This window comes from Marmota flaviventris, chromosome 18 (assembly GCF_047511675.1).
Source record: "Marmota flaviventris isolate mMarFla1 chromosome 18, mMarFla1.hap1, whole genome shotgun sequence".
NCBI classification, from domain to species: Eukaryota; Metazoa; Chordata; class Mammalia; order Rodentia; family Sciuridae; genus Marmota; species Marmota flaviventris.
Genome location: NC_092515.1, coordinates 13,646,870 through 13,672,686, shown reverse-complemented (window position 1 = coordinate 13,672,686; position 25,817 = coordinate 13,646,870). Strand labels below are relative to the sequence as shown.

Sequence of the window (25,817 nt, the reverse complement as noted above, 5' to 3'; positions counted from 1 at the left end):
CTTTTTATTATAACCATCCTAGTGGGTATGAAGTGGTATTTCTTTATTTTTTTAAAATACTTTTTTGGTTGTTGACAGACCTATATCTTATTTATTTATTTTTTTTGTGCTGTTGAGACTCAAACCCAGTGCTTCACACATGCTGGGCAAGTGCACTTCCACTGAGCCCCAGCCCCAGTCCTTATTATGGTTTTGATTGGCATTTTCCTAATGGCTCATGATCCTAAGCATATTTTCATGTTCTTATTGGTCATTTGTATATCTTTTTTGTATAAATGTCTATTTTTTTTTCCTTTTTGGTACTGAGGATGGAACTCAGGGGCATTTAACCACTGAGCCACATCCCCAGCTCTTTTTTTATATTTTATTTAGAAACAGGGTCTCATTGAGTTGCTGAGGCTGGCTTTGAACTTGCAATCCTCCTCCTGCCTCAGCTTTCTGAGCCCCTGGGATTACAGGTGTGCACCATCCGCCTGCCTCTTTTGTCCATTTTTAAATTGAGTTTTTAAAAATCATCTGTACTATCTTTGAAACACCCTCTGAACCTGTAGTTATTTCATAATTAAGGTTTATTTTAAAGGCCAGGAATTATGACACACACATGTAATCCCAGCAGCTTGGGAGGCTGAGGGAAGAGGATCACCAGGTCAAGGCCAGCCTCAGCAATTTAGCAAGGCCCTAAACAACTTAGCAAGACCATTTCTCAAAATAAAAAGGGCTGGGGCTGGAGGGTGGGGTTGTGGCTCAGTGGTAGAGCGTTTGCCTAGAATGTATGAGGCACTGGGTTAGATTCTCAGCACTGCAGATAAATAAATAAAATAAAGATCCATTGACAACTAAAAAATTATTTTTAGAAAAGATCTGGGGATGTGGACTAGTGGTAGACTGACTCCAGATTCAACCTCTGGTACCAAAAAAAAGGAGTTAAAAAGGGCCGGGGTTGGGGCTCAGTGGTAGAGCGCTCACCTAGCACATGTGAGGTGCTGGGTTCGATCCTCAGCACCACATAAAAATGAAATAAAGATATCGTGAAAAAAAAAAGAGTTAAAAAAATTGTTGCCTGGCCTTCCTTTCTTCCCTGACTCCTATTAGCTGAAGCACCAAGATCCACAGAGCACAGGATGGAAGGAACATGGAATCCACATTGACAACCTTGCTAGTCTCCCTGACAGCTGGGCTGCTCATTTTAGAACTATTCAGGATGAGGGAATAAGCTCATATCTCTTTTATGCGACTGTATTGCTAGGCCTATTTGTTATAGCAGCCTAGCATATACAGTTATAGGTAAAATTTCATTACCAAATAATAGTTATAGTTTTTAGTATAAAACTATACTAAAACTAGTTTTTATTCATACAGAAATAAAGATGTCTACTTTTTTTCAATCATTTGAAATCTCTCAATAATTACCTTTTTATAGATGCATTTTGTTATACCCTTGAGTATTGCATTTTACACTAACAGTAGAAAATATACATTGACTGATCTGTTGTTTTTTTTTTCCCCCTGGAGGGTTACCAGGAATTGAACTCAGGGGCACTCAACCACTGAGCCACATCCCCAACCCAATTTTTTTATATTATTAGAGACAGAGTCTCACTGAGATGTTTAGCGCCTCCCCATTGCTGAGGCTGGCTTTGAACTCATGATCCTCCTGTCTCAGCCTCCTGAGCTGCTGGGATTACAGGCATGTGTGAGTCACTAGGTTTGATCCTGAGCACCACACAAAAATAAACAAATAAAGGCATTCTGTCCATCTACAACTACAAAAAATAAAAATAAATTTAAAAAAAACCCACATCAAGTTGTGTACTTTATTTTTATGTGGTGCTGAGAATTGAACCCAGTGTATCACACGTGCCAGTCAAGCACTCTACCACTCAGCCACAACCCCAGATCTGTTTTTTTTTTTTAACAGAAAAGATATTAAGTTAGGGACTGGGATTGTGGATCAGTGGTAGAGCGCTTGCCTAGCATGGCGGGACCTGGGTTCGATCCCCAGCACCACATAAAAATAAAGGCACCTAAAAAAATAAATATTAAAAAAAAAGACATTAAGTTAGGTATTTGTTATTCTGCTTTCTAATAGCCAATGCTAATGCCAAATCACAGATTCTGGTTAATAGTAAAGCCAAAGTGGAGCCATCTCCAGAGTGGAACCAGAATGAGAACAAATAGATGCAGGTTTGTGTCTGCTGGTGGCCAGCTATGTCATCTCAAGGTCATCACCCCTCTCTGGGCCTCTGCCTCCACATTTGTAAATAGAGGGGTTTAGGCAAGATCTAAATTTCTTCAGTGGGTCCTGGATCCCTGGGTGCTTGGGATCTGAGGCCTGAGGGGGACAGATCCATGACAGCATTTTTTGCTATGTAATTTGATTTTACTCCCGCCCAAAGAAAGTCCCTAGAGACCTACCCTGGGCCACCTGGATGACAACTTCATAGAGGACAGTGCTGTGAGGTTCTGGTTTTTGTGATCACAATCTCCTTAGTGTGAAGCAGGGGTCAGGAGAGGAGATGCCCCCTGAGGCCAGACAGGCCACGTTCATGAGAGAACGAAGGGTCTCCCAAAGGGGGCGGTGGCCTCAGCTCCGGGAAGGCAGCCTCGTTTGGCTATTGTGGCCATATCATGGGAAGAGGCCAAATATCTGGATTTTTTGAAAAGACAAAAATCTATTTTTAAATGTCGGCGACTGATCCACATTTTTACACAACACAGTGGAAGAGGGCAAACAAATTTGTCTCCGAGGGCCCTTCTGACCTAAGATGACACTGAATGTGTACTGTGTTGATGTGTCAGGTTACCATGGGGGGGGGTCTTTGTCCCTCAGGTACCGCCACCCACTCTGCACACCTGCTGTAGGCCCAGGTAGGCTGCCCTTCTGTGAACGGGCTCCCCACTGCGCAGAGGCCCTCAGTCTTCCAGTTGGGTTTGTCCAGCAGGACACTGGAGAGGAGAGAGGAGGAGCTCCCTCCCTGCCTGCCTGACTTCTGCCACTGCCTGGTTCCTCTCCCTCCATCCCAAGCTCCTACCAAGATGGCTGTCTCCCTCCCCTCTTCTCAGCCTCCCCTCTGCCCCAGTCCCTGTGGGGGTCTCCCTGGCCCTAGTGGGTTCCCTCAGCCCTGCCCACCCCTCTGTAAATAGTCCCTTCATTAAACTCTCCTCAATTCCACCACTTTGAGGGAAGCCATTTGCTTCCTGCCAGAACCCTAAATGACACAGTTACCTTTGGGTTGTCAAGACTCCAGGACAAATGACAACTGTCCTACTTTCGCCTTTGCACTCATATTGAGTGATTTTTGCCATTTACTTATTCTTCTCCACTGAGGTGATCAGCCATTACAAGGAAAATAGATTTCTTTAGAATAAAGCTTTATTTATATATTTATTAAATTTATCCATATATTTAATAGTTTGAGACTTGTACAAAGCAAAGGAATGACTACTCTTTCATTCATTGCTGGCTAAGGGGGAAAAGATAGGGACTTATATGTGAAATCATATGTTTGGCCATTGGTCTGGAGAAAGACTGAAAATGAAGACACCAAATAGGGGTACCCCTGTGGGGTTGTCGTAGCCTTCATATCTGCCGGGGAGAAGAGCCTGGCACAGCTACTCGGAACGCTACCTGACGCCCCTAGGTGGAATGAAATTAGAGCATCTCCCCATTAGCCAGCAATCTGGCCACTTGTGTACACATTTCCAAAGGCTTTTTTTTTTTTTTTTTTTTTTCAAAAGGAGCCATGTGAGCATGTTGAGTGAGGGTGATCTGTTGCTGGGAGGAGGTTCAAGGTCGAGGGCAGCCTGGTTGTCCGTCCCTGGGAATGGATCAAAGGTTGTGTACACACCGAGGTCCCCGCTATGGTCTGAATATAGCTGATCCTCTCTGAGACTCACGTTGGGATCTGGTCCTCCATGCAGCAGTGTAGAGAGGTAGCAGGGCGTTGACGAGGTGATGAGGATCTTAAGAGAGATGATTGCCTTGCAGGGTGCAGCGGCGCAAGACTGTAATCCCAGCAATTTGGGAGGCTGATACTGAGCATCTCAGAATGTATCCCCTGTGGATAAAGGGGCACTAACTAATGTATACCTGAGATAATTAAAAACTTATTTTCACCCCAAAATCTGTACCCAAATGTTCATGACAGTATTATTCATAATAGCTAAAAAATGGAAGTAACCTAAATGGCTATTATCGGCTGAAAGGATAAAATGTAGATTATCCATACCATGGAATATTATTTAGCCTTGAGAATGAATACAATACTGATCCCAGATACAATATAGATGACCCTTTAAAACACTATGCTAAGCAAAAGAAGCTAGACACATGAAAAGGCCATACAATATATGATTTATTTATTTTTTATAATTTTCTTTTTTAGTTTTAGGTGGACACCATATCTTTATTTCATTTCTGTATGGTGCTGAGGGTTGAACCCAGTGCCTTATGCAGGCTAGGTGAGCAGTCTACCACCGAGCCACAATCCCAGCCCCAATATCCGACTTAATTTATAGGAAATTTCCAGAAGAGGCAAATCCATAGGGAAAGAAAGTAGATTAGTGGTTGCCAGGCACCAGGGGAAGGAAAGGGGGAGTGAGTGCAAATGAGTCTGGGGTTTCTTTTTAGGGTAATGAAAATGTTCTGATGTTAGTACTGATGGTCACATCACTCTTTGAATATACTAACAACTACTGACTTTACATGTTGAAAGGGAAAATTTTGTAGTATGTGAATTATAGCTCATAGTAAAGCTGTCATTAAAAAAAAAAAAAAAAAAAAGCCGAGCATGGTGGAACTGGCCTGTAATCCCAGCAATTTGGGAGGCTGAGAAGGGGATTGCAAGTTCAAGGCCAGCCTCAGCAGTTTAGTGAGGCCCTAAGCAACTTAGCAAGACTCTATCTCAAAATCCCTGATACTACAACTACTAATAGTAATTTTTAAAAAGATAGTAAAAAGCTGGGCGCATGCCTATAATCCCAGTGGCTTGGGAGGCTGAGGCAGGAGGATCGGGAGTTCAAAGCCAGTCTCATCAACTTAGTGAGGCCCCCTACACAACTCAGCAAGGCCCTGTCTCTAAATAAAATATAAAAAGGGCTGGGGATGGGGCTCAGTGGTTAAGTGCCCCTGGGTTCAATCCAGAGTACAAAAAAAGAAAAAAGCAAGAAAGATCCTGAGCAATTTCCTTATAAGCAAGTGAGGGAGAAGCTTCACATCCTTCCACTCCCCTTGCTTTGCCCGGGGGTGGCTGGATTTGTAGTCAGCTCTCCCATGACTGTTGCTGAATGATGTAGGAACCATTCCTGTCTTCAGGAGCAGCTTGGTCTAGCTTGTTCCTTCTTAGGCTTCACTTTTCCCCACCTGTCCATTCTGTCCTACTTTTAGTTTCTAATCAATCATCCAAGGTGCCCCCCCTCCCCCCATTCCCCTGCTTTTGCCCTGGTCCAGTCTCATCTCGGTCTCCTGGGCTCTTCCCAATCTTCTCCCTGGGCTTCTGGCTGCCCTTCTTCCCCTCTCTGCTCTACTCCCCACACAGCCACCTGAATCACACCTCTCATCCTTGCCTTCTGTTTTCATTGCTGTGACCAAAAGATGTGACCAGAGGAGGGAAAATTTATTTGGGGCTCAAGGTTTCAGAGGTCTCAGCCCGTAGAAGGCCACCCCATAGCTCTGGGCCTGAGGAGGGGCAGAACATGGCAGGGGAAGGGCAGGGAGGAGGCAAACAGTCGGAACATGGCCATCAGGAAGTAGGGAGGGCTAGCTCTGCTCACCAGGGTGAAATACAAACCCCAGAGGCGGCCCCAGTGACCTACTTCCCCCAGCCACACCCTGTGGGCCCACAGTCCAGCCGGGGTAATCCATAGCAGTGGATTAACTCGCTGATCAGGTGCAGGCTCTACTGCCCAGTCACTTCAGCTCTGAATTTCTTGTGTGGGCTCACACATGAGCTTTTGGGGGACACTCCATTTTGGGGGACAACACCCTCCCCTTCCTTAACCTACACAGCTCTGCAGCTTTCACTGATGTGTTTTTCTGAACAGGAGTAGAAAGGCTACTCAAATATTGAATGAACCAACGAATGACTAGGGCCACCTATGGTGGCAAAACAGGGACGGCTTCCTGTGCAAGTGGCAGCTCATGAAAACTTTGAAGGACAGGGACCTTCTTGCTACGTGGGCAGCCGAGGGTAGGGGAAGGCGTCCTAGGCTGGAGGAGCTGCCTGTGCCCACACCTGGGCCTGGACAGGGGTTGGCCGATGGTGGGGAGTGGGAGACGGTGGAAGGGAAGCTGCGGTCCCTGGGGAGCGAGGCTCATCAAAGCCTGTTCTCCAGACGAGCGGGAGGCCGTGCAGAAGAAAACCTTCACCAAGTGGGTGAACTCGCACCTCGCCCGCGTGGGCTGCCACATCGGGGACCTCTATGCCGACCTCCGGGATGGCTTTGTGCTGACACGGCTCCTGGAAGTGCTGTCGGGGGAGCAGCTGGTGAGGCCCTGAAGGGCTGGGGAAGGGAGATGGGTCTGGGGTCTCACCGTGGGGCTTGGACATCGCTGGATTTAAGGGGCTCGGCTAAGGGCCTGGAAGAACGCCGTGGAAGGGCACTGTGGGTGAGAGGCGCCTTGATTCTGATGGGTGGGGCTGTGGCGCAGGGGTGGAGCTTGGAATGGAGGAGCCTGGGTGCAAGGTTTGGAGCAGAAGCAGGATCCCATCGGACTAGCAGGCAGTGGTTCAGCGGAGGAACCCAATCGCCAGGAGTGGGGCCATGCTGGGGCTCCATCCGAGGGAGTAGGCTAGTGACAAAGGAGGAGATTTATTAGAAGGCACCCCAGGGTTATTAGATTGCAAGGGGCAGGGCCATCAAACGGACACAACTCAGTTGTGAATGTCAGTGGATGAGGGCGCAGCGATCTTAAGCTGGAGGCAGGGTTCGAAGGCAGGGTGAGACCTAGCCCTGGGGGTCTGGGGGTGCAGACCGCATTGCATGGGTTTGGATTGTTGTATGGGCTGGAGTTGAGTTTCTGGGATTGGATGGGGCCCCATCTCAAAGGGTGGGGTTCTGATGGGGTTGAGATTCACTGAAGAACTAGGGCCCAGAGCTTGCAGTGTCGAGGATTATAGCTGCAGAGCAACACACGCCTTTGGAAGGAACAAGGGGAAGAGTCCTGGACTGAGTCGGAGCTGGGTTGGAATGGACATAGCTCTCGACAGGGGCCTGAAAGGGAGGCAATAAAGGATGTGGTCACGGGATTACTGGAAACTCTTGTGAATTGATGCAGCCCTCCAATGGAAGGGGCGGGGCTTCACGACGAGGGGTGTGGTTATCAGGTTGGAGGTCAGGCATGTAAGGATGCGACCCTTGAAGGGCTCTGGCTATGAGAAGAAATAGAAAGATTGGGGCCTGGATCTTAGAGAAGATGAAAGGGGCGAGGCCTGGTCTTGAGCCCCGGGGGCGTGGCTATGTGAGAGGCGGGGCGAGGGTGCGTGGCCCTTGGCCAGGCCGGCATTGCCCAACGCCCTGCTGCTCCAGCCGAGGCCCACACGGGGCCGCATGCGGATCCACTCGCTGGAGAACGTGGACAAGGCTCTGCAGTTCCTGAAGGAGCAGCGTGTGCACCTGGAAAACGTGGGCTCGCATGACATCGTGGACGGGAATCACCGACTCACGCTGGGGTTGGTCTGGACCATCATCCTGCGCTTCCAGGTGATCCCCCAGTAACCCCTGCCCAATCTGCCCCGCCCCCCCCCCCCGCCATAGGAGTGCACCCCCCACCCATTTACCCAACCCTCCCAAAGCATTTCTAATATGTTCCAGGAGGTAGGGATGAAAATAATGAAAAAAATTGTCATTACCACCCCTTCAGTGTGATCATCATTTCTGTATTGTTCATTCTAGGGACCATGCTAAGCACTTGACATTTAATTCACACAGCAACCCATAAATTTGATCCTATTTATTATTCCATTTTACCAATGAGATAACCCATAGGTGAAGTCATATACTCAAAGTCACACGTATTGTGTGGGATTGGAGATGTAATCAGTTCCACACAATCTTTTGTTGTTGTTGTTGTTGCTGTAGACGGACAGAATACCATTATTTTATTTATTTTTATGTGGTACTAAGGATCGAACCCAGTGCCTCACACGTGCTAGACCCCAGATCCACACAATCTTGCTTCAGTTCAGAAAGAAAAAGACAAATTTTTCGCTTTTATGGAGCTTACATTGTAATAAGGGGGACATATGATAAATACATAAATAGACAAGATGTATAGGAAAAGATAACTCTAGGCAGAGGAGAAATATTTTTTGGGGGGAGTACTGGGGATTGAACTCAGGGGCACTGGACAACGGAGCCATATCTGCAGCCCTATATTTCGTATTTTACTTAGAGACGGGGTCTTGCTAGGTTGCTTAGTGCCTCACCATTGTTGAGACTGGCTCTGAACTCTCCATCTTCCTGCCTCAGCCTCCCAAGCCTCTGGGATTACAAGCGTGCACCACTGCACCCAGCTGGCAGAGGAGAATTTCAAAAAGCTTTGTAGAAAAGAATAAATTACTAAAAATCAGTAACAGAAATATAAATATAAAATATCAGGTTGGTGTTGCGATTTTAGACATGGTAGTCAGAAAAGTGCTGGCTGAGAAGCTGATGGCTGAATGACAGAAGAGGAAGGGAAAGACAGGCGCAGTGGCGCACAATGGTGCTTCCAGCAACTAAGGAGGCTGAGGCAGGAGGATCGCGAGATTGAGGCCGACCTCAGCAACTTAGACCCTGTCTCAAAATTAAAAAGTAAAAAAGGGCTGGGGAGAAAGTTCAGTGGCCAAGTGCTCCTGGGTTCAGTCTCCAATACCAGAAAAAAGAAAGCAAGAAAAACAAAACAGGAAACCATGAAGGGAGGAGGCATTCTGGGCATTCTGGGCAGGGGGCTCTGAGATGCGAAGGCTCTGAGGAGGGAACCGCTTGGCATGTTGGAAGTACCAAAGGAAGAACAGCGTGGCTAGGGAGGAGAGGCAAGGGGGAGGCAGGGAGGAAACGCGGTCAAGGGGGGGTGATTTGTGTAGTGATTTGGGTTTTAGTCATTTGGAGACAGGGAGCCATTGGAGAGTTTTATCAAGGGGAAATGCATAATCAGATTTAGAAACATCCCCCTGGGTTGGAGGTGGTCATCCAAGTTGGTGGCCAAGAGCCCAGGGAAGAGACTAGATCTAGACCAGGGTGGGGTATAGGGAAGTAAGGGGGGGCAGGAGGGGAGGACACTTGGAAGATGGAGTGGAGAGGCCATAGGGAAGGGAAGGGGAGAGGTGTCCAGGACCCCATGGCCTGCTAGATGCTCTGGCCTGGGGACCAGGGAATGGTAAGGCTGCACTGGGACAGGACAGGAAGGAGGGGCAGGTTTGGGGAAGATACTGAGGCCCGTTTGGGACATGGTGGCTGTGGATCTCGGAATTCAGGGGAGGGAGGGATTCCATCGGGCCGTGGTATCCTGGGATGGAGCTCAGAGGACAGGCAGGGGCTGGAGGTGTCTGTGCAGAATGGGGGAATGAGACTGGGGGCAGGTCACAGCTGGTGGCTACAGCCCTGCAGCAGGTCTGGAACTCCCTGGGTTTGAATCCAGGAATCTTGAATCCCACCTGAGGCTCTAGAACCTGCTCTAGATTCTTTGCCACTAGCGCTTTACCCAACACCGGCGGAGTGGGATGCAGCAGCAAACCGAATAGATAAACAAACGTGGCCTCTGACGGTCCCTGAGTTTTCACCCATCAGTGGGAGGTGGTAAACCTCCTGAGTAAATGAAACGCGGGGGTGGGGAGAGTGGGCGAGGAAGGCGTGGGATCTGGATGTGTGTTGAGATTTAAAACTAAGTGGCCAGCAAAGGCCTCCCTGAGCTGGTGATATTTTAGTAAAGACCTGAGGGGGAGCTGGGCACCGGGGAGGGGGGGGTGCATGCTGTAATTTTAGAAGCTTGGGAGGCTGAGGGAGGAGGATCCCAAGTTCAAAGGCAGCCTCAGCAACTCAGTGAGACCCTATCTCTGAATCAAATATGAAAAAGGGTTGGGGATGTGGCTCAGTGGTTAAGTGCCCCTGGGTACAATCCCCAGTACCAAAGATTGGGGGTGGGGGGCGGGGGGGGGTAGACTTGAGGGAGAGGAAGAGCCAGGTGTGAAGCCTATAATCCCAGTCACTCAGGAAAGCTGAGACAAAAGGATTGGTAGTTCAAGGGCAGCTTGGGCAACTTGGTGAAACTCTATATCAAAATAAAATAAAAGGGGTGGGGATGTAGCTCAGTGGTAGAGTTCTTGCCTACCATGTGCAAGGTCTTGGGGTCAAACCCAGCACTGAAAAAACAACAACAAAACAAAACAAAAACCTTAAAGTACAAACAAAAGACCTGAGATGGATGTGGGGACACACACCTGTAATCCCAGATGCTCAGGAGGCTGAGGCAGGAGGATCAAGAGTTCAAAGCCAGCCTCAGCCATTTAGTGAGGCTGTAAGCAACCTAGGGAGATCCTATCTAAAAATAAAAAATAGGGGCTGGGGCTGGGGTTGTGGCTCAGCGGTAGAGCACTCACCTAGCATTCGTGAGGCACTGGGTTCAATCCTCGGCACCACATAAAGACAAAATAATGTGCCCACCTAAAACTAAAAAAGTACATAAATAAATATCTTTAAAAAATAGGGGCTGGGGTTGTGGCTCAGCGGTAGAGCAGTCAGCTAGCATGGGTGAGGCCCTGGGTTTCATCCTCAGCACAACATATAAATTAATAAATAAAATAAAGGTATAGTGTCCAACTACAACTAAAAAAAAATATTTAAAAAAATAAAAAATAAAAAGTGCTGTGGATGTGGCTCCGTGGTTAAGCACCCCTGGTACCTCAAACAAACAAAAAACCTGAAGGAGGAATGAGCCGTGCAGGGATTTGTGGATGGCGGGAAAGGATGTTCCAGGCAGAGGGAGGAGCAGTGTGCAGACACCAAGGTTGGAGACCAGGTGAGCTGGCGAGGAGGCCAGCGGGCTGTGGGGTGGAGAGACTGTGGAGGACAGGCCCCAGCCTGAGCAGGGAGAGGTCAGGAGGGCCTTCCCTTTCCCCTGAGTGGAAGGGCGCCTCAGAAGGCTTTGAGGGGAGGAGCAGGGTCTGACGTGAGAATCCGGAGGGTCCCTCTCCGCGCCATGTTGGGCAGAAACTGTGGCCCAGGGCCAGGGAGATCAGGATGAAGGCCACCACACTAGCTCAGGTGGGACAGGGTGGCAGCTTGGATCAGGACCGTGGCCCAGACACTCAGTTCGGAAGCTTCCCTGGATATGGAGACCTGAACCCACCACCGCTCCCCCCAGTTGTGTCCCTCCTGGCTCACTCCAGAGCTCACACTCCTGAACCCCCACCTCGTCCCCCTCCTCCTTGTCACCTGCCACTCTCCCTGATAGCAACATGGCCGGGGATCAGGCGGTCTCCAGCCCTGCAGGCCCTAGGAGCCATTTCTTTGTGTCCTTCCAGATTCAGGTCATCAAAATTGAAACGGAGGACAACAGAGAGACGCGCTCGGCCAAGGACGCTCTGCTCCTGTGGTGCCAGATGAAGACGGCTGGGTGAGCCCCTCCTCAGGGGCAGGCGGGCCTCTGGGGTTCCTTTCAGACAAGAGCTTGAGGTGGAAGCGATGACCTGACTGTCAAAACTGACAAGTGAAACTGGTGAACTGGTAGAAAAGCATGTCCGCTTCTCTGAACTGGTCAAACAGCCTAAGGTCAGGTTCAAGTGTGGAACTCCCAGGCTCCTTAGAGAGCCGTGCAGGAAACTGGGGGGCTGAGGGCTGGGGACGGGCCCAGGGGTAAAGCGCTTTCCAGTCTGCATGAGGCCCTGGGTTCAAATCCACAAGCATGCGCGCGTACACACACACACACATATCACACACACACACATTTACACACACAAAAGTGGGGGGCTGTCCCTGACCTCTGCCTTCTCTCTCTTGCCCTTCTCATCCGGCCCCTCTGGAGATTTCATGGGCACCTGCGTGGCGCCCCTGCCCTGTGTGCAAGCCCTGGCCACCAGGCCACCCCTCCATCTGGGAGGGCACTGCCAGGGCTCGTGCAGCCTGGGCAGCCACGTTCAGGGTCCTGGGGGATGGTGGGGGTGGGCACAGGCTCTAGTGGGCATGTTCCCTTAGGTCCCGGCCTTCTGTCCTACGGGGTGGACAGTGGCCTGAAACTCAGGTGCCTTCTGGAGAGGAAGGCGGCCAGGCAGGGTGGGTGGAGCTGCGCTTTGTTCGGCTGACGTCCCTCTGGGGCTGTCCGTCTGTGATGCCCTTTGTTTCCCCACGAGTCCCCCCTTTGCTCCCTGTTCTCCCGGTGCCCACCCGCCTCTCCCCCTCCCTCCCTTCTCTCCCTCTTCCCTCTCCCCCTCCCTCCCTTCTCTCCACATGGCCGTCTCTCTCCCTCTTCCCTCTCTCCTTACCTCCCTTGCCTCCTTTTCTCTGCCCTCCTGTTTGCTCATCTCCCCGTCCCTTCCCATCCATCTCGCCTGTCCTTCCTGTCTGTCTGTGTGTCCATCCATATCCTCGCTCCCTCTCTCCTGACTCTTTCCCTCTCTGCCAGTTACCCCGAGGTCAACATCCAGAATTTCACCACCAGCTGGCGGGACGGCTTGGCCTTCAATGCCCTCATTCATCGGCACAGGTACCAGCTGGCCTGGGGCAGTGCGGCCCCGCCCTGTACCCTACTCTACCCTACCCCATGTCCCCACAACTGCTGTGCGCAACTGCACACACAGAGGGCTCGTCCCTCCGCCTCTCGGCATGCATACACACTTACTTCCTTTTATGTATGTGCCTTTCACATTTTCACACAGGTACACACACATACACACACACATACACACACACACTTTTGTCTAGGCCACATACCCTGTGAACATGTGTGCTGTTGCACAGAATGTGCACACAAATGTAGTTGCCGAGGCACACACACAGGTAGCCAGAACCTACTGCTTAGATGTCCCAGAGTGGGGAGCTCACGATGTTGTACTCTGTCCATTCTGGTGTATATGCAGTGCTTTCCCCATCAGAAAGTCCCTCCTCAAGGGGTACATATACACAATGGAACATTACTCAGCCATAAAAAAGAATGAAATTATGGCATTTGCCAATAAATGGATGGAACTGGGGAATATCATCTTATGTGAAATAAGCCAATCCTCAAAACCCAAAGGCCAAATGTTTTCTCTGTTATGTGGATGCTAACACACAATAAGGGTGGTGCGGTGAGGAAGAATAGAGGTACTTTGGATTAGCAAAGGAGAATGAAGGGAAGGGAGGGGGATGGGAATAGGAAACATAGTAGAATGGATTGGCTGTTACTATCTGATATGCATATATGATTCCACGGCCAACGTAATTCTACATTATGTATGCCCAGAAGAATGAGCAGTTACACTCCGTATGTGTATAATATGTCAAAATACATTCTACTGCCAGTATAACTAATAAGGACAAATAAAAAATATCTAAAAAAGGAAATCCCTCCTCAAGGGGAGCGCCAGAATCCCCCTTCCTGGTTCTTGCACACTCACATATTCATACCTCAGGGCTCGGCCCAAACTGAGTGTGGGTCAGGCACCCAAAAAATTACCCCATGTCACGATCGTCTCCATGACAGATTGGGGAAACCGAGGCCAGAGGCTGGGAGGAGCTTGCTCATGTGTGGCAGAAGCCAGTGCTCACCTTCTCCTGCTGGGACCACATGTTCCCTCAAACCCTCGTCTCTCACGTGGACACATACTCATCTGCATGGGGAGGCCCTCACTGCCCCACGGAAACTCACAAGCTGTAACCTGGGTCATGCTAACAACGCTTACCCAGCGCTGTCTGTATACCAGGCATTGTTCTAGTGCTCTTCACCAAGTCATTGAGCAGTCAAAGACCCTACAAGGTCTTTGCTATTATTATTATTATTGGGGGGTGGGTACTGGGGATTGAACTCAGGGGTACTCAGCCACTGAGCTACCTCCCAGCCCTGTTTTGTATTTTATTTAAAGACACGGTCTCACTGAGTTGCTTAGTGCCTCACTGTTGCTGAGGCTGGTTTTGAACTCATGATCCTCCTGCCTCAGCCTCCCAGTCGATGGGATTACAGGCGAGTGCCACCGCACCTGGTTGGCCTCTGCTATTATTATTCATATTTTGCAAATGAGAAAACCAAGACACAGGGAAATGAGGCACGTGCCCAGGTGACAGTGAAGATGTGACCAAACTGGGGCTCAAATACCAACGGGCTGGCTCCAGATCTCACCCTTGTAATCACTCCACAATAGTGTATATTAATATATGCAGGTAGGCGTGTGTGTGGCACATGTACGTGGCCATCATGTGACCCACGTCAGGGCTGAAGGCATTTGCACTGTTGGGTCGTTTCACACACAGGCAGGCGCCATGTGGGCTCAGTCTATTCCAAGAGCACAAGGGCTGACCCACCACACACCTGTGCACATTGGCCGGCTCACTCGTGTCCAGTGACGAATGCAAACACACACACACACACACACACAGGTTCGCAGGTCGCTCACACACAGGAAGTGCTGCACAGTTCTGTCCCAGCACGCACAGCTCTGCCCTTTGCTGGTGTCCCCACTCCCACCCTCGCGCCTGGTGGGTCAGATGAGGATACTCTTCACTTGTTTGCCCACTGGCCCTGGAGGCCCCCTGCTGCCTGCCCGCTCTGTGTCCCTGCCCAGGCCTGACCTTGTGGACTTCGGCAAACTCACCAAATCCAACGCCAACTACAACCTGCAGAGAGCCTTCCGCACAGCTGAGCAGCACCTGGGGCTGGCGCGTCTGCTGGACCCCGAAGGTGAGCCCTGCATGAGCCCAGCCCAGGCTGCTGCTTTGGAGGACGCCCAACTCCATGGCTACCTTTATCCCAAGTCCTAAGGCCATTCCAAATCCATCGCCATCCCCAAGCCCGCCCCTTCCTCACTTCCAGCCTCTCCCCCTTCCCATACCCACACCTCTCCCTCTCTCTGTCCTCAACCCCAGCCCCATCCCATCCCAATCCCAACTAACTCCTCTTCTCCCCATCACCAGTTTTCTACCCAACCTCGTCCTCAACCATCTCCCCCAGACCCGACCCCCCTTTTTCCCCAATCCCAGTTCCAAACCCAACACCATCTCTGACCCAACCCAATCCTCCGACCCCATTTTCAAAATTGTCCCCATCCTCCAGCACATCTTCAAATTCCAACTCCATTCCTACTCCCCTATCCAGTGCCTGTCTAGTCTGATCCGCAGCTCGACTCCTTCCCCAATCTCAGTCTCTTCTCACCCCTTCCCTGACTTCAGCCTCACTCCCAGTCTACAGTCACTCCCAACACCAACCCCGGCTCCGAGGTAATGGCCGCTCCCTTTTTCTGAGCATCGACTGTGTGCCGAGCACAGGCTGGGGATGTTATCAGAACTGTTCCCTTTTGTCCTCTTGCTGCCTGGCTCTGAGAATTGAACACGCAGAGAAGTCAGGTCACTTTCCCTGAGTCACATTGAGAAGTAGTGATCAGGGCTTGATGACCCCAGAATGCACAGTCTCAGTGGGTCCTCTACCCTGCCTCTGAGAGCTGCACTCTGTGCTCAGAGTCTGGCACATTGGGCAGAAACAAACACCGAGCAACAGAGATTCCCAAGGTCACACACCTAGAAAAAGTCATTATCATGCCCCCCTGCCCTCCAGACGTGAACATGGAGGCTCCCGATGAGAAGTCTATCATCACCTATGTGGTCTCTTTCTACCACTACTTCTCCAAGATGAAGGCCCTGGCCGTAGAGGGGAAGCGGATTGGGAAGGTACGAGGAGTTAAGGGGTGGGGTAGGTGGGACCCCAGCTGGGGGAACATGTGGGATGAGGCTGACGGAGACTCCTTTGCCGGGTCAGGTTCTGGACCAGGTGTTGGAGGTGGGGAAGATCATAGAGCGCTACGAGGAGCTGGCAGCTGAGCTGCTAGCGTGGATCCACCGCACCGTGGGCCTCATCAGCAACCAGAAGTTTGCCAACTCGCTGAGTGGGGTGCAGCAGCAGCTGCAAGCTTTCACGGCCTATTGCACCTTGGAGAAGCCCGTCAAGTGAGACCCAGCACAGAACGGGGGTGGCGGCTAGAAGGCTCAGGACAAGGCCACTGAGCTCATGCCCCTTCAGGTTTCAGGAAAAGGGGAACTTGGAGGTACTGCTCTTCAGCATCCAGAGCAAACTGCGTGCCTGCAACCGTCGCCTCTTTGTGCCTCGAGAGGGCTGTGGCATCTGGGATATTGACAAGGTGAGGTTGTGGATGTAGGAGAGAACCAAGATTGCTTTGTGTAGTTGTATATGTTGTGTACTACTCAAGGGAGGTGTAACATTGTAGATAATATGGATTGTCTATTATTCTGACAATTTTCCATGAGGAAGCAACATATTTTTCATAAAGTTGCCATAGATATACTATGAATGGCCTCGGTCAGAGAAGGAGGCTCTTTAAACTGGGGGGAGTTGTTGAAATCTGACTGCCTGCCTCCTCTAGGCTTGGGGCCAATTGGAGAAGGCAGAGCATGAGCGGGAGGCTGCCCTACGGGCTGAGCTGATCCGGCAGGAGAAGCTGGAACTCCTAGCTCAGAGGTTTGACCACAAGGTGGCCATGAGGGAGAGCTGGCTGAATGAGAACCAGCGCCTGGTCTCTCAGGTACAGGTATAGGGCTTGGCTCCGGGGGAAAGGGAGGGAGGATGGGCTGATGTCTCTGTGACTAGAAAGCGAGGCTTGATCTCCTGAGCAACAGGGAAGGGTTGGTTCAGTCTCTTAGGTGACAAATGAGGGCAGGCAGGGAATCCTAAGTGAATGGTGGGTAAAGGGAGTGAATCTGATCTCCAAGGTAACAGGAGAGTGAGGCTGGTCTCCAGGGTAACTAGAGAGGGCAGAATTCATCTCTTTGGAAATAGGGGAAGTGTTTAACTCAGCTCAGAAGTGAGAAGGGAGGTTGTATCTGTTGCCCAGGGTAACTTAGGAGGGTAGAACTGATTTCCTAAGTAACAGAATAGTGTAGACCTGGTCCCCAGTCTCCAGAACAATGGAAACATGGGGTCTGTTTCCTGGGTAACAAGTTAAGGGTTAGAAATGTAACAGGGAAGGGTGGGATGGGTCTCCGGGGCAACTGGAAAGGTAGGCTGGTGTCTAGATTAACAGGGGAGGATAGGACTGGTCTCCAAGGTAGAAGGGGAAGTGGCACTGAGTTTGGGGGTAACTGGAGAGGGTTTGGCTGTTTTTCTGGGTAACAGAGAAAGGTGGGACTGGTCTCCAGGGTAACTGGGAAAGGTCAGCTGGTCTCTAGGGTAATGAGGCAGGCAGACCTGGTCCCTCTAGAGCAATGAAGGGGAGAGGTTCCAGGGTCTCTCAGGGTCAAGGTAACAAGTGGCCTGCTGAGGCAGCACAGGTGAGAGTCTGGCCTACACTGCCCCAGGACAACTTTGGGTATGAGTTGCCAGCAGTGGAGGCAGCCATGAAGAAGCACGAAGCAATTGAGGCGGACATTGCAGCCTACGAGGAGCGGGTGCAGGGTGTGGCAGAACTGGCCCAGGCGTTGGCAGCTGAAGGCTACTATGATGCCCGGCGGGTGGCAGCCCAGCGTGACAGCGTCCTGCGTCAGTGGGCCCTGCTGACTGGGCTGGTAGGTGCCCGGCGGACCCGGCTGGAGCAGAACCTGGCCCTGCAGAAGGTCTTCCAGGAGATGGTCTACATGGTGGACTGGATGGAGGAGATGCAGGTGAGAGTGAGGGCCAAGCATGGGGGTGGGTGCCAGGAGCACAGGGAGGGGTGTAGACCCTGAAAGGATTGGCAGAGAGGTTGAGATGGAGGGGGAGAGGGAAAGCCAGGAAAGGAAGAAGAGAGAAGAGAGACAGAGAAAGAGAGACAGAGATACTGAAATGGAGAAATCCAGGGACAGGGACAGATTAATCCAAAGGGAAATAGTGACCGTTTGGGAGATAGAAAAAGAGGGAAGCAGAGAGATAAAGACAAAATGACAAAGATAAAGACACGGGAGTGGAGACAGAGTGGGAGACGGAGCAGAGAGAGACGGAGAGACGGAGAGAGGAAGGCAGAGACGGGACATTGGGACAGAGATGGATCCCAGAAATGTGGAGATGACGCGAAATGAAAGCATTGAGAAAGAGAGTCAGGCAGACAGGGGACAGCAGCCACAGGGAGCACGAGACAGAGATCAGAGTTCCAGACAGTGGGTCGGGCAGCAGAGGGCTGGCGGTGGTGCGGGGACAGGGCCAGTCAGAAGTGTGTGTGTGACACTGCCCTCACTTGCAGGCTCAGCTGCTGTCCCGGGAGTGTGGGCAGCACCTGGTGGAGGCGGACGACCTGTTGCAGAAGCACGGCCTGCTGGAGGGGGACATCGCTGCCCAGAGCGAGAGAGTGGAGGCTCTCAACGCTGCAGCCCTGCGTTTCTCCCAGCTGCAGGGTGAGTCCGGGGACGGGGTCGGGATGGAGACTCACAGGATGGTGCTAATAGAGGCAATAATGACTTCTGAAATGTGGAAGCAAGGAGTGGGTGAGCATCTGAATGGAGGTGAGGGCCACACACCATTAGGAAAATCATAGGGTGGGGATTGGTGCCCTGATTAGTGCCCTGAGTGGGACATTGGACTACTACTCAAATTCTTCTGGCTTTGAGATTCTGCAATAACATACCACATTTATTGAGCATTTATGTACTAGGCCCTTCATGGCCTGATCTCAGTGAATACTTTTTTTTTTTGGTACCGGGAATTGAACTCAAAGGCACTTGACCACTGAGCCACATCCCCAGCCCTATTTTGTATTTTATTTAGAGACAGGGTCTCACTGAGTTGCTTAGTACCTCGCCATTGCTGAGGCTGGCTTTGAACTCGTGATCCTCCTATCTTAGCCTCCCTAGCCACCAGATTATAGACGTGTACCAGCTTGATGAATACCATTTAAAAAAAAAACTGTGTAAGAGGAACAAAAACCTGTGTAAGGGGTTGGAGATGTGGTTCAGTGGTAGAGCTCTGGCCTAGGATGTTCAAGGCCCTGGATCTGGTCCACAGCACTGCAAAACAGACACCAGAAAAACTCTGTAAAGTAATGTAAAGTCAGGGCCAATTCAGCCGCAAGCGATAGAAACTCAGTTCAATTGGCTTAAGGAGTGGTGAGACAGTATTAGCTTATATAACTAAAGTGTCTGGGAAGGGATGCTTGGACTTCAGGCATGGCTGAATCCAGGAATGGTTCTTGTTGATTTGAAGACCCTCTCTCTGTCCCTGGTGTCTGTTTTAGTGTCGCTGTTGGGCAGTCCCTCCCCTTGTACTGTAAATCTGGGATCATTCAGCCCTCATGTCCATAACCCAACAACTTAACAGACCAGAAGCCCCTTTTCCCTTGTTCTAGCAAAAGGTCCAAGGAAAGCTTTGGCCCCCTGAATTCTATCCCCATTGCTCATCCAATCATCGTGGTATCAATCCCCTCAAAGACTTGGCCTGAGAAAGAGGAAGATGCAGGGTATGGATGCTGATGGGCAAAACCAGGACTGGCTCTAGAAGGTTACCAGTTGGGTCTTTGCATCGACCACGGGGAACCCTGGGACATTTCATTAAAAGAGTGCTACAGGGGCTTGCTGGTAGGCTCTGGGCTTGGGTTAGGTGACTTGAAGGTGACTCAATGCAGTGTGTTTTGCTGTGAACCGGAAGCTGTCAGGACATGGGGGAATCAAGTGGTCCAGATCTTAATCATTTTGTCTGAACCGTGGGAGGAACAGAAGGAGAGTGCACCTGATTGGCGGTGGTTATTCGCCCTAGTGGGGCAAGGGAAATACGTGGTCACTTTTGTGGTTTGCTCTGTGACTTGGGTTTTGTCTGTGGCCAGGCATGACTGTGGTATGGGCTTGGTTTTGTCCCACTCCCTGCCATCACAGATGGCCTTATCTGATGGTGATCTGCGAGATTCCTGGTACTCATTAGAGGCTGTGGGTGCTGAGGGTTTCTAATCCACCTGGGGCCATGTCACATTCCTAAGAACAAATGTTGAGGTTTCCTTCCGAGTCCAGGAGAGGATATCCCCATTTTGGCTTAGCCCCCACTCACCTGCATCACACCCCCAGGGGAAGCTGTTGGGACCTTCTTTGTCTGAAGGATGTTTGTCCCAGGAGGCTCCTTCTGTCATTCTCCTTTTGGAATTTCAAGTAGCATTGAGAAGGCAGCAGGGTGGAGCATATGCTGTCCCCATGCCTGGAGGCAGCCCTGCCTGATTTGTGGTCCAGAGTGTGATCTCCTGATTGGCCACTTATTACCTGGTCATCAGCAAGCTATTTCTCTCCCTTGAGCCTCAGTTTCCCTCTCTATAAAATGGAATCAGCAAGGATACTGGTCCCTTAGGATGGCTATGAGGATTAAGTGACTGTGTATCAGAGTAAGGGCTGGATACATGGAAGGGGTATTGCTTTAACTGTTGTTCAGTCAGATGCCGTGACATTTGCAAACATCTGTGAATGTCCATAACTACAGAAATGCTGCATTCTATCTAGGGCACTGTCTCCCACACTGTTTTGACTCCATAATGCACCTCCCTTATTATCCAGAGTTCACACATGTGCGCATGTGCTTGTGTGTACACAAGTGCACACACTGATACAAAAGTTTTATAAAACAATACAGAACTAGCTGAGCATGGTGGCACACACCTGTAATCCCAGCAATTCAGAGGCAGAGGCAGAAGGATCACAAATTCAAAGCCAGTCTCAACAACTGAGTGAGACTCTGTCTCAAAACTCAAAAAAATAAAATAAAATAAAATAAAGAGGGCTGGGGATGTAGCTCAGTGATAAAGTACTCCTGGGTTCAATCCCCAGTGCCAATAATATTAATAATAATCATCATTATTATTATTCAATACTTCTCCTTACCTTGTGTATTGAATCCTGATTGTGTATTTGTTCTATTCTAATCCACTAAAGAAAGGTTGGCTATGACTCAGTATATAAATTTCAGAGTTGTCTAGTTACACACCAGAGATCCAAGAGGAAGACTTTTTTTTCTGAAATATTCCAGAAAAAAAGGAAAGTTGAGGTCATCACTGGGGTTAGTAGATAAGGCAACAGAGACTTACAGAGAGAAGCCAGAAACATGGCTTAAGAGCAAGAAAGTTTCCTTTGGCCCAGCTCCGATGGAAACACAATTTACTCTCTAATATTAAAATCTGAGATGCTCAGAATCCACTCATCTTTCAGCCATATGTCACCCTTTGACTAGGCTGCAACTGGGCTCCAATCTGTGATGGACAGTGGTGGAAATGACCCAAGAAAGCTCCCAATCAGTGGGAGGGACCAAGTAGTCAGGCTGGGATGGGGGGAGCAGAGAAACTGAAAGTTCAGAGGACGTGCTTGCGCCAATCGTGGGGTTTCAAAAAAATCACCTGAAGGAGGGAAGGCGTGACATGGCCATTGAGGAAATCACGCCAAGGGCAGGTTAGGTAGCCCCCACCGCACCACCTTCCCTTAGGCTGGTGCTCGACTTGGGACCCTCCCCTTCTCCTGGCCCAGGCTACCAACCCTGCGACCCGCAGGTCATCTGCAACCGCGTGAACCACGTGCATGGCTGTCTAGCGGAGCTGCAGGAGCAGGCGTCGCGGCGACGCGCGGAGCTGGAGGCCTCGCGGAGCCTGTGGGCGCTGCTGCAGGAGCTGGAGGAGGCAGAGAGCTGGGCCCGGGACAAGGAGCGCCTCCTGGAGGCCGCGGGCGGCGGCGGCGGCGGCGGCGGGGCAGGCGCGGCGGGTGGCGCGCACGACCTGTCCAGCACCGCGCGCCTTCTGGCGCAGCACAAGATCTTGCAGGGCGAGCTGGGCGGGCGGCGGGCGCTGCTGCAGCAGGCCCTGCGGCGTGGCGAGGAGCTGGCTGCGGCCGGCGGCTCCGTGGGCCCGGGCGCAGAGACCGTGCAGCTGGCGGGTCTGGCTGAGCGCGCGGCGAGCGCACGGCGCCGCTGGCAGCGGCTGGAGGAGGCGGCGGCGCGGCGCGAGAGGCGGCTGCAGGAGGCGCGGGCCCTGCATCAGTTTGGTGCCGACCTTGACGCACTGCTGGACTGGCTCCGCGACGCTTACCGCCTGGCAGCCGCCGGCGACTTCGGTCACGACGAAGCGTCCAGTCGCCGCCTGGCACGCCAGCACCGCGCTCTCACCGGGGAGGTGGAGGCGCATCGCGGGCCGGTGGGCGGCCTGCGGCGCCAGCTAGCGACACTGGGGGGCGCCAGCGGGGCCGGACCTCTGGTGGTGGCACTACAGGTGCGTGTGGTGGAGGCCGAACAGTTGTTCGCCGAGGTGACCGAGGTGGCCGCACTGCGGCGCCAGTGGCTGCGGGACGCGCTCGCCGTGTACCGAATGTTTGGGGAGGTGCACGCGTGTGAGCTGTGGATCGGTGAGAAGGAGCAGTGGTTACTCGCCATGCGTGTGCCCGACTCGCTGGACGACGTGGAGGTGGTACAGCACCGGTGAGCACGTGCTTGTGGCACTTCCGGGTTCCTGTCCCCGTTGGAACCTCCCTGGGGTCCACAGTGAACACATTCTCTCAGGTGGAACCAGAGGTTCCAACCTCAGCTTCACCCTTAACCAGCCTTTTGACAGTTCTGCAACTCACCCAACCTCTCTGAACCTGTTCGCCCATTTGTAAAATGGTGTTGATGATAGTCCTGTGTCACAGGCTCATGATGAACATGAAGCACATACACACCTATGAAACACTTAGCCAGTGCCTGGGGGGCAGGGAACACCCACCCACAGCATTTGCTATTGTTACTATGAGGTTATATTCACCTGGCATGAAGTTACCCACCTGAAGTCCTCCAGAGACACCCCACCTCAGCCTGCCCCTGCACAAATGTCATCTTTAGCTAATCAAATAGCTCCAACCTCTGTCACTTTTGCTTCTCTCACCTGCTTTACACTTCGTCATAGCCCTCCCCCTGTGACATGTCACACTCTGATTTGTGCTGGCTGACTTAGTCACCAGTGTTAAATTCATGGGTGAACAAGGCCTGTTCTCCCTCTGTCTCTCTGAGCCTCCTGTCCATCCATCCACCCATGCATTCAGCAGGAGTGGACTGAGTGTCTGCTCCCGCCAGGTCTTGTGCTGGGCGTTGCTGGGAACACGGGCTGCCCCTTGCCCATGCTGCATCCACAGCTGCCCAGCTGTTTTGAACCAGGGAGAACTATGCCCGGTTTAAAAAGATCTCCCAAGCTGCCATGGGGAGAGGGGCTGGAGGGGGAAAGAGGAGGGTCTGGGAACCCAGAGAAACAACTGGGTTGGGGACTCAGATGGTGGGGACAGGCCTCGGCCAGAGCAGGAGGCCAAGAGGAAAAGCCATGGGCTGACAGGCTAGATTATTGTCCAAAACAAAGCCAAGGGGTCAGATCTGGGAGATAGTGGAACTGTCCCCTACCTGGGGACCCAGAGGAAGACAATTCCCTCAAGATTGTGGGGAGATGTTGTCACAGGTTGAGTCACAGTGGGTATGAGAGCCCCAGGGAGGTATTTAAGGTTGGAGACAAGTTCACAAGAAAGGAGGTTGAGGCTGAGAGTGAGATGTGGAGGTCATGGATTCAGGGGCTTGGGTGGAGACTGGGGAAGGGTGGGATAGCACCAGGAGGTGTAAGGGAAAGCCTGGGGACCCAGGACAGAGTGCTGAGGAATCTAATATTTAAGCAGCCTGTAGAAAAGGAGGAGCCAGCAAGGGAGTCTGAGAAGCGAGGCTGGAGAGCTAGGAGCACAACCAGGAGAAGGTAGTTTTGCACAAGCCAAGAGGTGGGCAGGTCCCCAGGGGCCAGGCCTCTGAGCACCTCCATCCTCCTTCTGCAGATTCGAGAGTCTGGACCAGGAGATGAACAGTCTGATGGGCCGTGTCCTGGATGTGAACCACACAGTCCAGGAGCTAGTGGAAGGGGGTCACCCCAGCTCAGATGAGGTGCGCTCCTGCCAGGACCACCTCAACAGCAGGTAGGTGGGGCTGGGGCTGGAAGTCCTTCCTGGTATCTCATACCAGTCACTCAATCATAGAAATCAAAGATGTGTTATTTCAAACACCTGAGATGTTAATGGCCACCTGATAAATCAGCAAAATCTTGACAAAAAAAAAAAAAAGCAACACCCTGTGCCAGTGATGATGTAGTGAAATGAAGATACAATGCATTTCAGTTGTCTGCTAACTGAGTTGTTCAGAAAGGATTTATTGCATATCCACTATCCACCAGGAGTTTTCCCAGGCACGTTAGATAATCTTGTTTTATCCCCCAGTATCCCAATTTCCATAGTAAAGCTTCAGAATTTAGAACTCTTTAAGAGTAGTAATGAAATCATCTTTTCTCCTGAAACACAACCAGCAATCCTCTCAGTGTGAATGTGGTTCATAGATGGAGATGCAGATCTGAAGAGGGGAAATCAGCGCGGCATGGGGGTGCATGCCTGTGGTCCCAGCTATGGGGAAGCTGAGGCCAGAGGACAACTTCATCCCAGAGGTTCTAGGCCCCTGAACAACAGAGTAAGATGCAGTCTCAAAACAAAGAAGAAGAAGAAGAAGAAAAAAATAAACCCAAAGAAGTGAAATCCTCATCAAAGACTACCAATCTAATAAGTAGGAGTCAAACCCAATTCTGTCTGAATCCAGAGCTGGGGTTCTTTATCACATGTATTCAGTCTTCCCAGCAACCCTATGGGATAGAAATTAGCCTGTGTAAATATGGCTCAGAGAGATGAAGATACTGGCCCAAGGTCACACAGCAAGTTAGGGGATGAAAGCTGAATTTGAAATTGAATATGTTTGACTCCAGATACTGCTTTTTCCCCACTCTGGTGCTGAGAATGGAACCCAGGGCCTTTCACATGCTAGGCAAGTGCTCTACCACTGAGGTAGGCCCCCATCCCCCAAAGACTGCTCTTAACTGCTGCCTTGTATGATCCCAATATCAAGAAATTTAAAAGCCTCTGTAGCTTTGACAGTCCCACAGCATCAGGACCTAAAAAGATAACAGCAACTCTAAATTATAGATTTAATGAGATCTATATGCCAAGCGCTAGCCATATGCTCTCATTGAACATGAAATGAAGAGGACATTGTTGTCTCTGTTTTTCAGATGAGAAAACTGAGGATCAGCGAGGGAAATTATTTACCCAAGGTCATGTGGCAAATCTGGCCAGAACAGAACTTGAACTCAAGTCCCTTTAGAGTCCTAATCTCTGCCCTTTTAGTGTGTCCATTCTAGAGAAGACAGTTAAATAAACTAATTAATGAACAAAATATTTAAAGAATAGTAAAGCTTTATGGAAGAAAGGGTTGAGCATGCCAGGGATTGGGGGAAGACAAGGGAGGGCACAGAATATTCTAGGCAGCAAGCACAGCCTAAGCAAAGGCCCTGAGGCAGAAAAGGGCTTCCTGTCTTCCTAGAGATTATCCTCACTCAATGATAGTAGCCAACAAGTTCGTCTATAAGCATTTCATAAATTCCAACTCTTTTGACCCTTACAATGTTCCTCTGAGGTAGGTGTTGTGTTCAATAACTATTTGTTGGACCCTGATGTCGTAAGCCACCAAGTTCTCAATAGATACCATATTAGAACTTAGTACTGAGAAATTTTAAACTGTTGTCATTAAAAATTAATAAAGCTATTTCTGGAGGAATACTGGGGATTGAACCCAGGAGTGTTGTATCACTGAGCTACATTCCCAGTCCTTTTTATTTTATATTTTGAGGCAGGGTCTCACTAAGTGACTAAGTGAGGGTCCTGCTAAGTGACTGGTCTTG

The 25,817-nt window shown here is 50.7% G+C and overlaps 1 protein-coding gene across 1 annotated transcript in view; it reads left to right on the top strand.

Annotated features, from left to right (window-relative positions):
- Positions 1-25,817, top strand: part of Sptbn4 (spectrin beta, non-erythrocytic 4) — a 72,051-nt gene that overhangs the window by 6,486 nt on the left and 39,748 nt on the right. Inside the window, exons 2-14 of the mRNA XM_071604335.1 lie at positions 6,334-6,485; positions 7,528-7,701; positions 11,502-11,593; positions 12,599-12,679; positions 14,733-14,848; positions 15,719-15,831; positions 15,920-16,107; positions 16,181-16,298; positions 16,542-16,700; positions 17,473-17,775; positions 18,330-18,480; positions 21,574-22,513; positions 23,878-24,015. Of these exons, the coding sequence (XP_071460436.1) occupies positions 6,334-6,485; positions 7,528-7,701; positions 11,502-11,593; positions 12,599-12,679; positions 14,733-14,848; positions 15,719-15,831; positions 15,920-16,107; positions 16,181-16,298; positions 16,542-16,700; positions 17,473-17,775; positions 18,330-18,480; positions 21,574-22,513; positions 23,878-24,015 (2,725 nt within the window). The remainder of the gene's footprint in view (positions 1-6,333; positions 6,486-7,527; positions 7,702-11,501; positions 11,594-12,598; positions 12,680-14,732; positions 14,849-15,718; positions 15,832-15,919; positions 16,108-16,180; positions 16,299-16,541; positions 16,701-17,472; positions 17,776-18,329; positions 18,481-21,573; positions 22,514-23,877; positions 24,016-25,817) is intronic.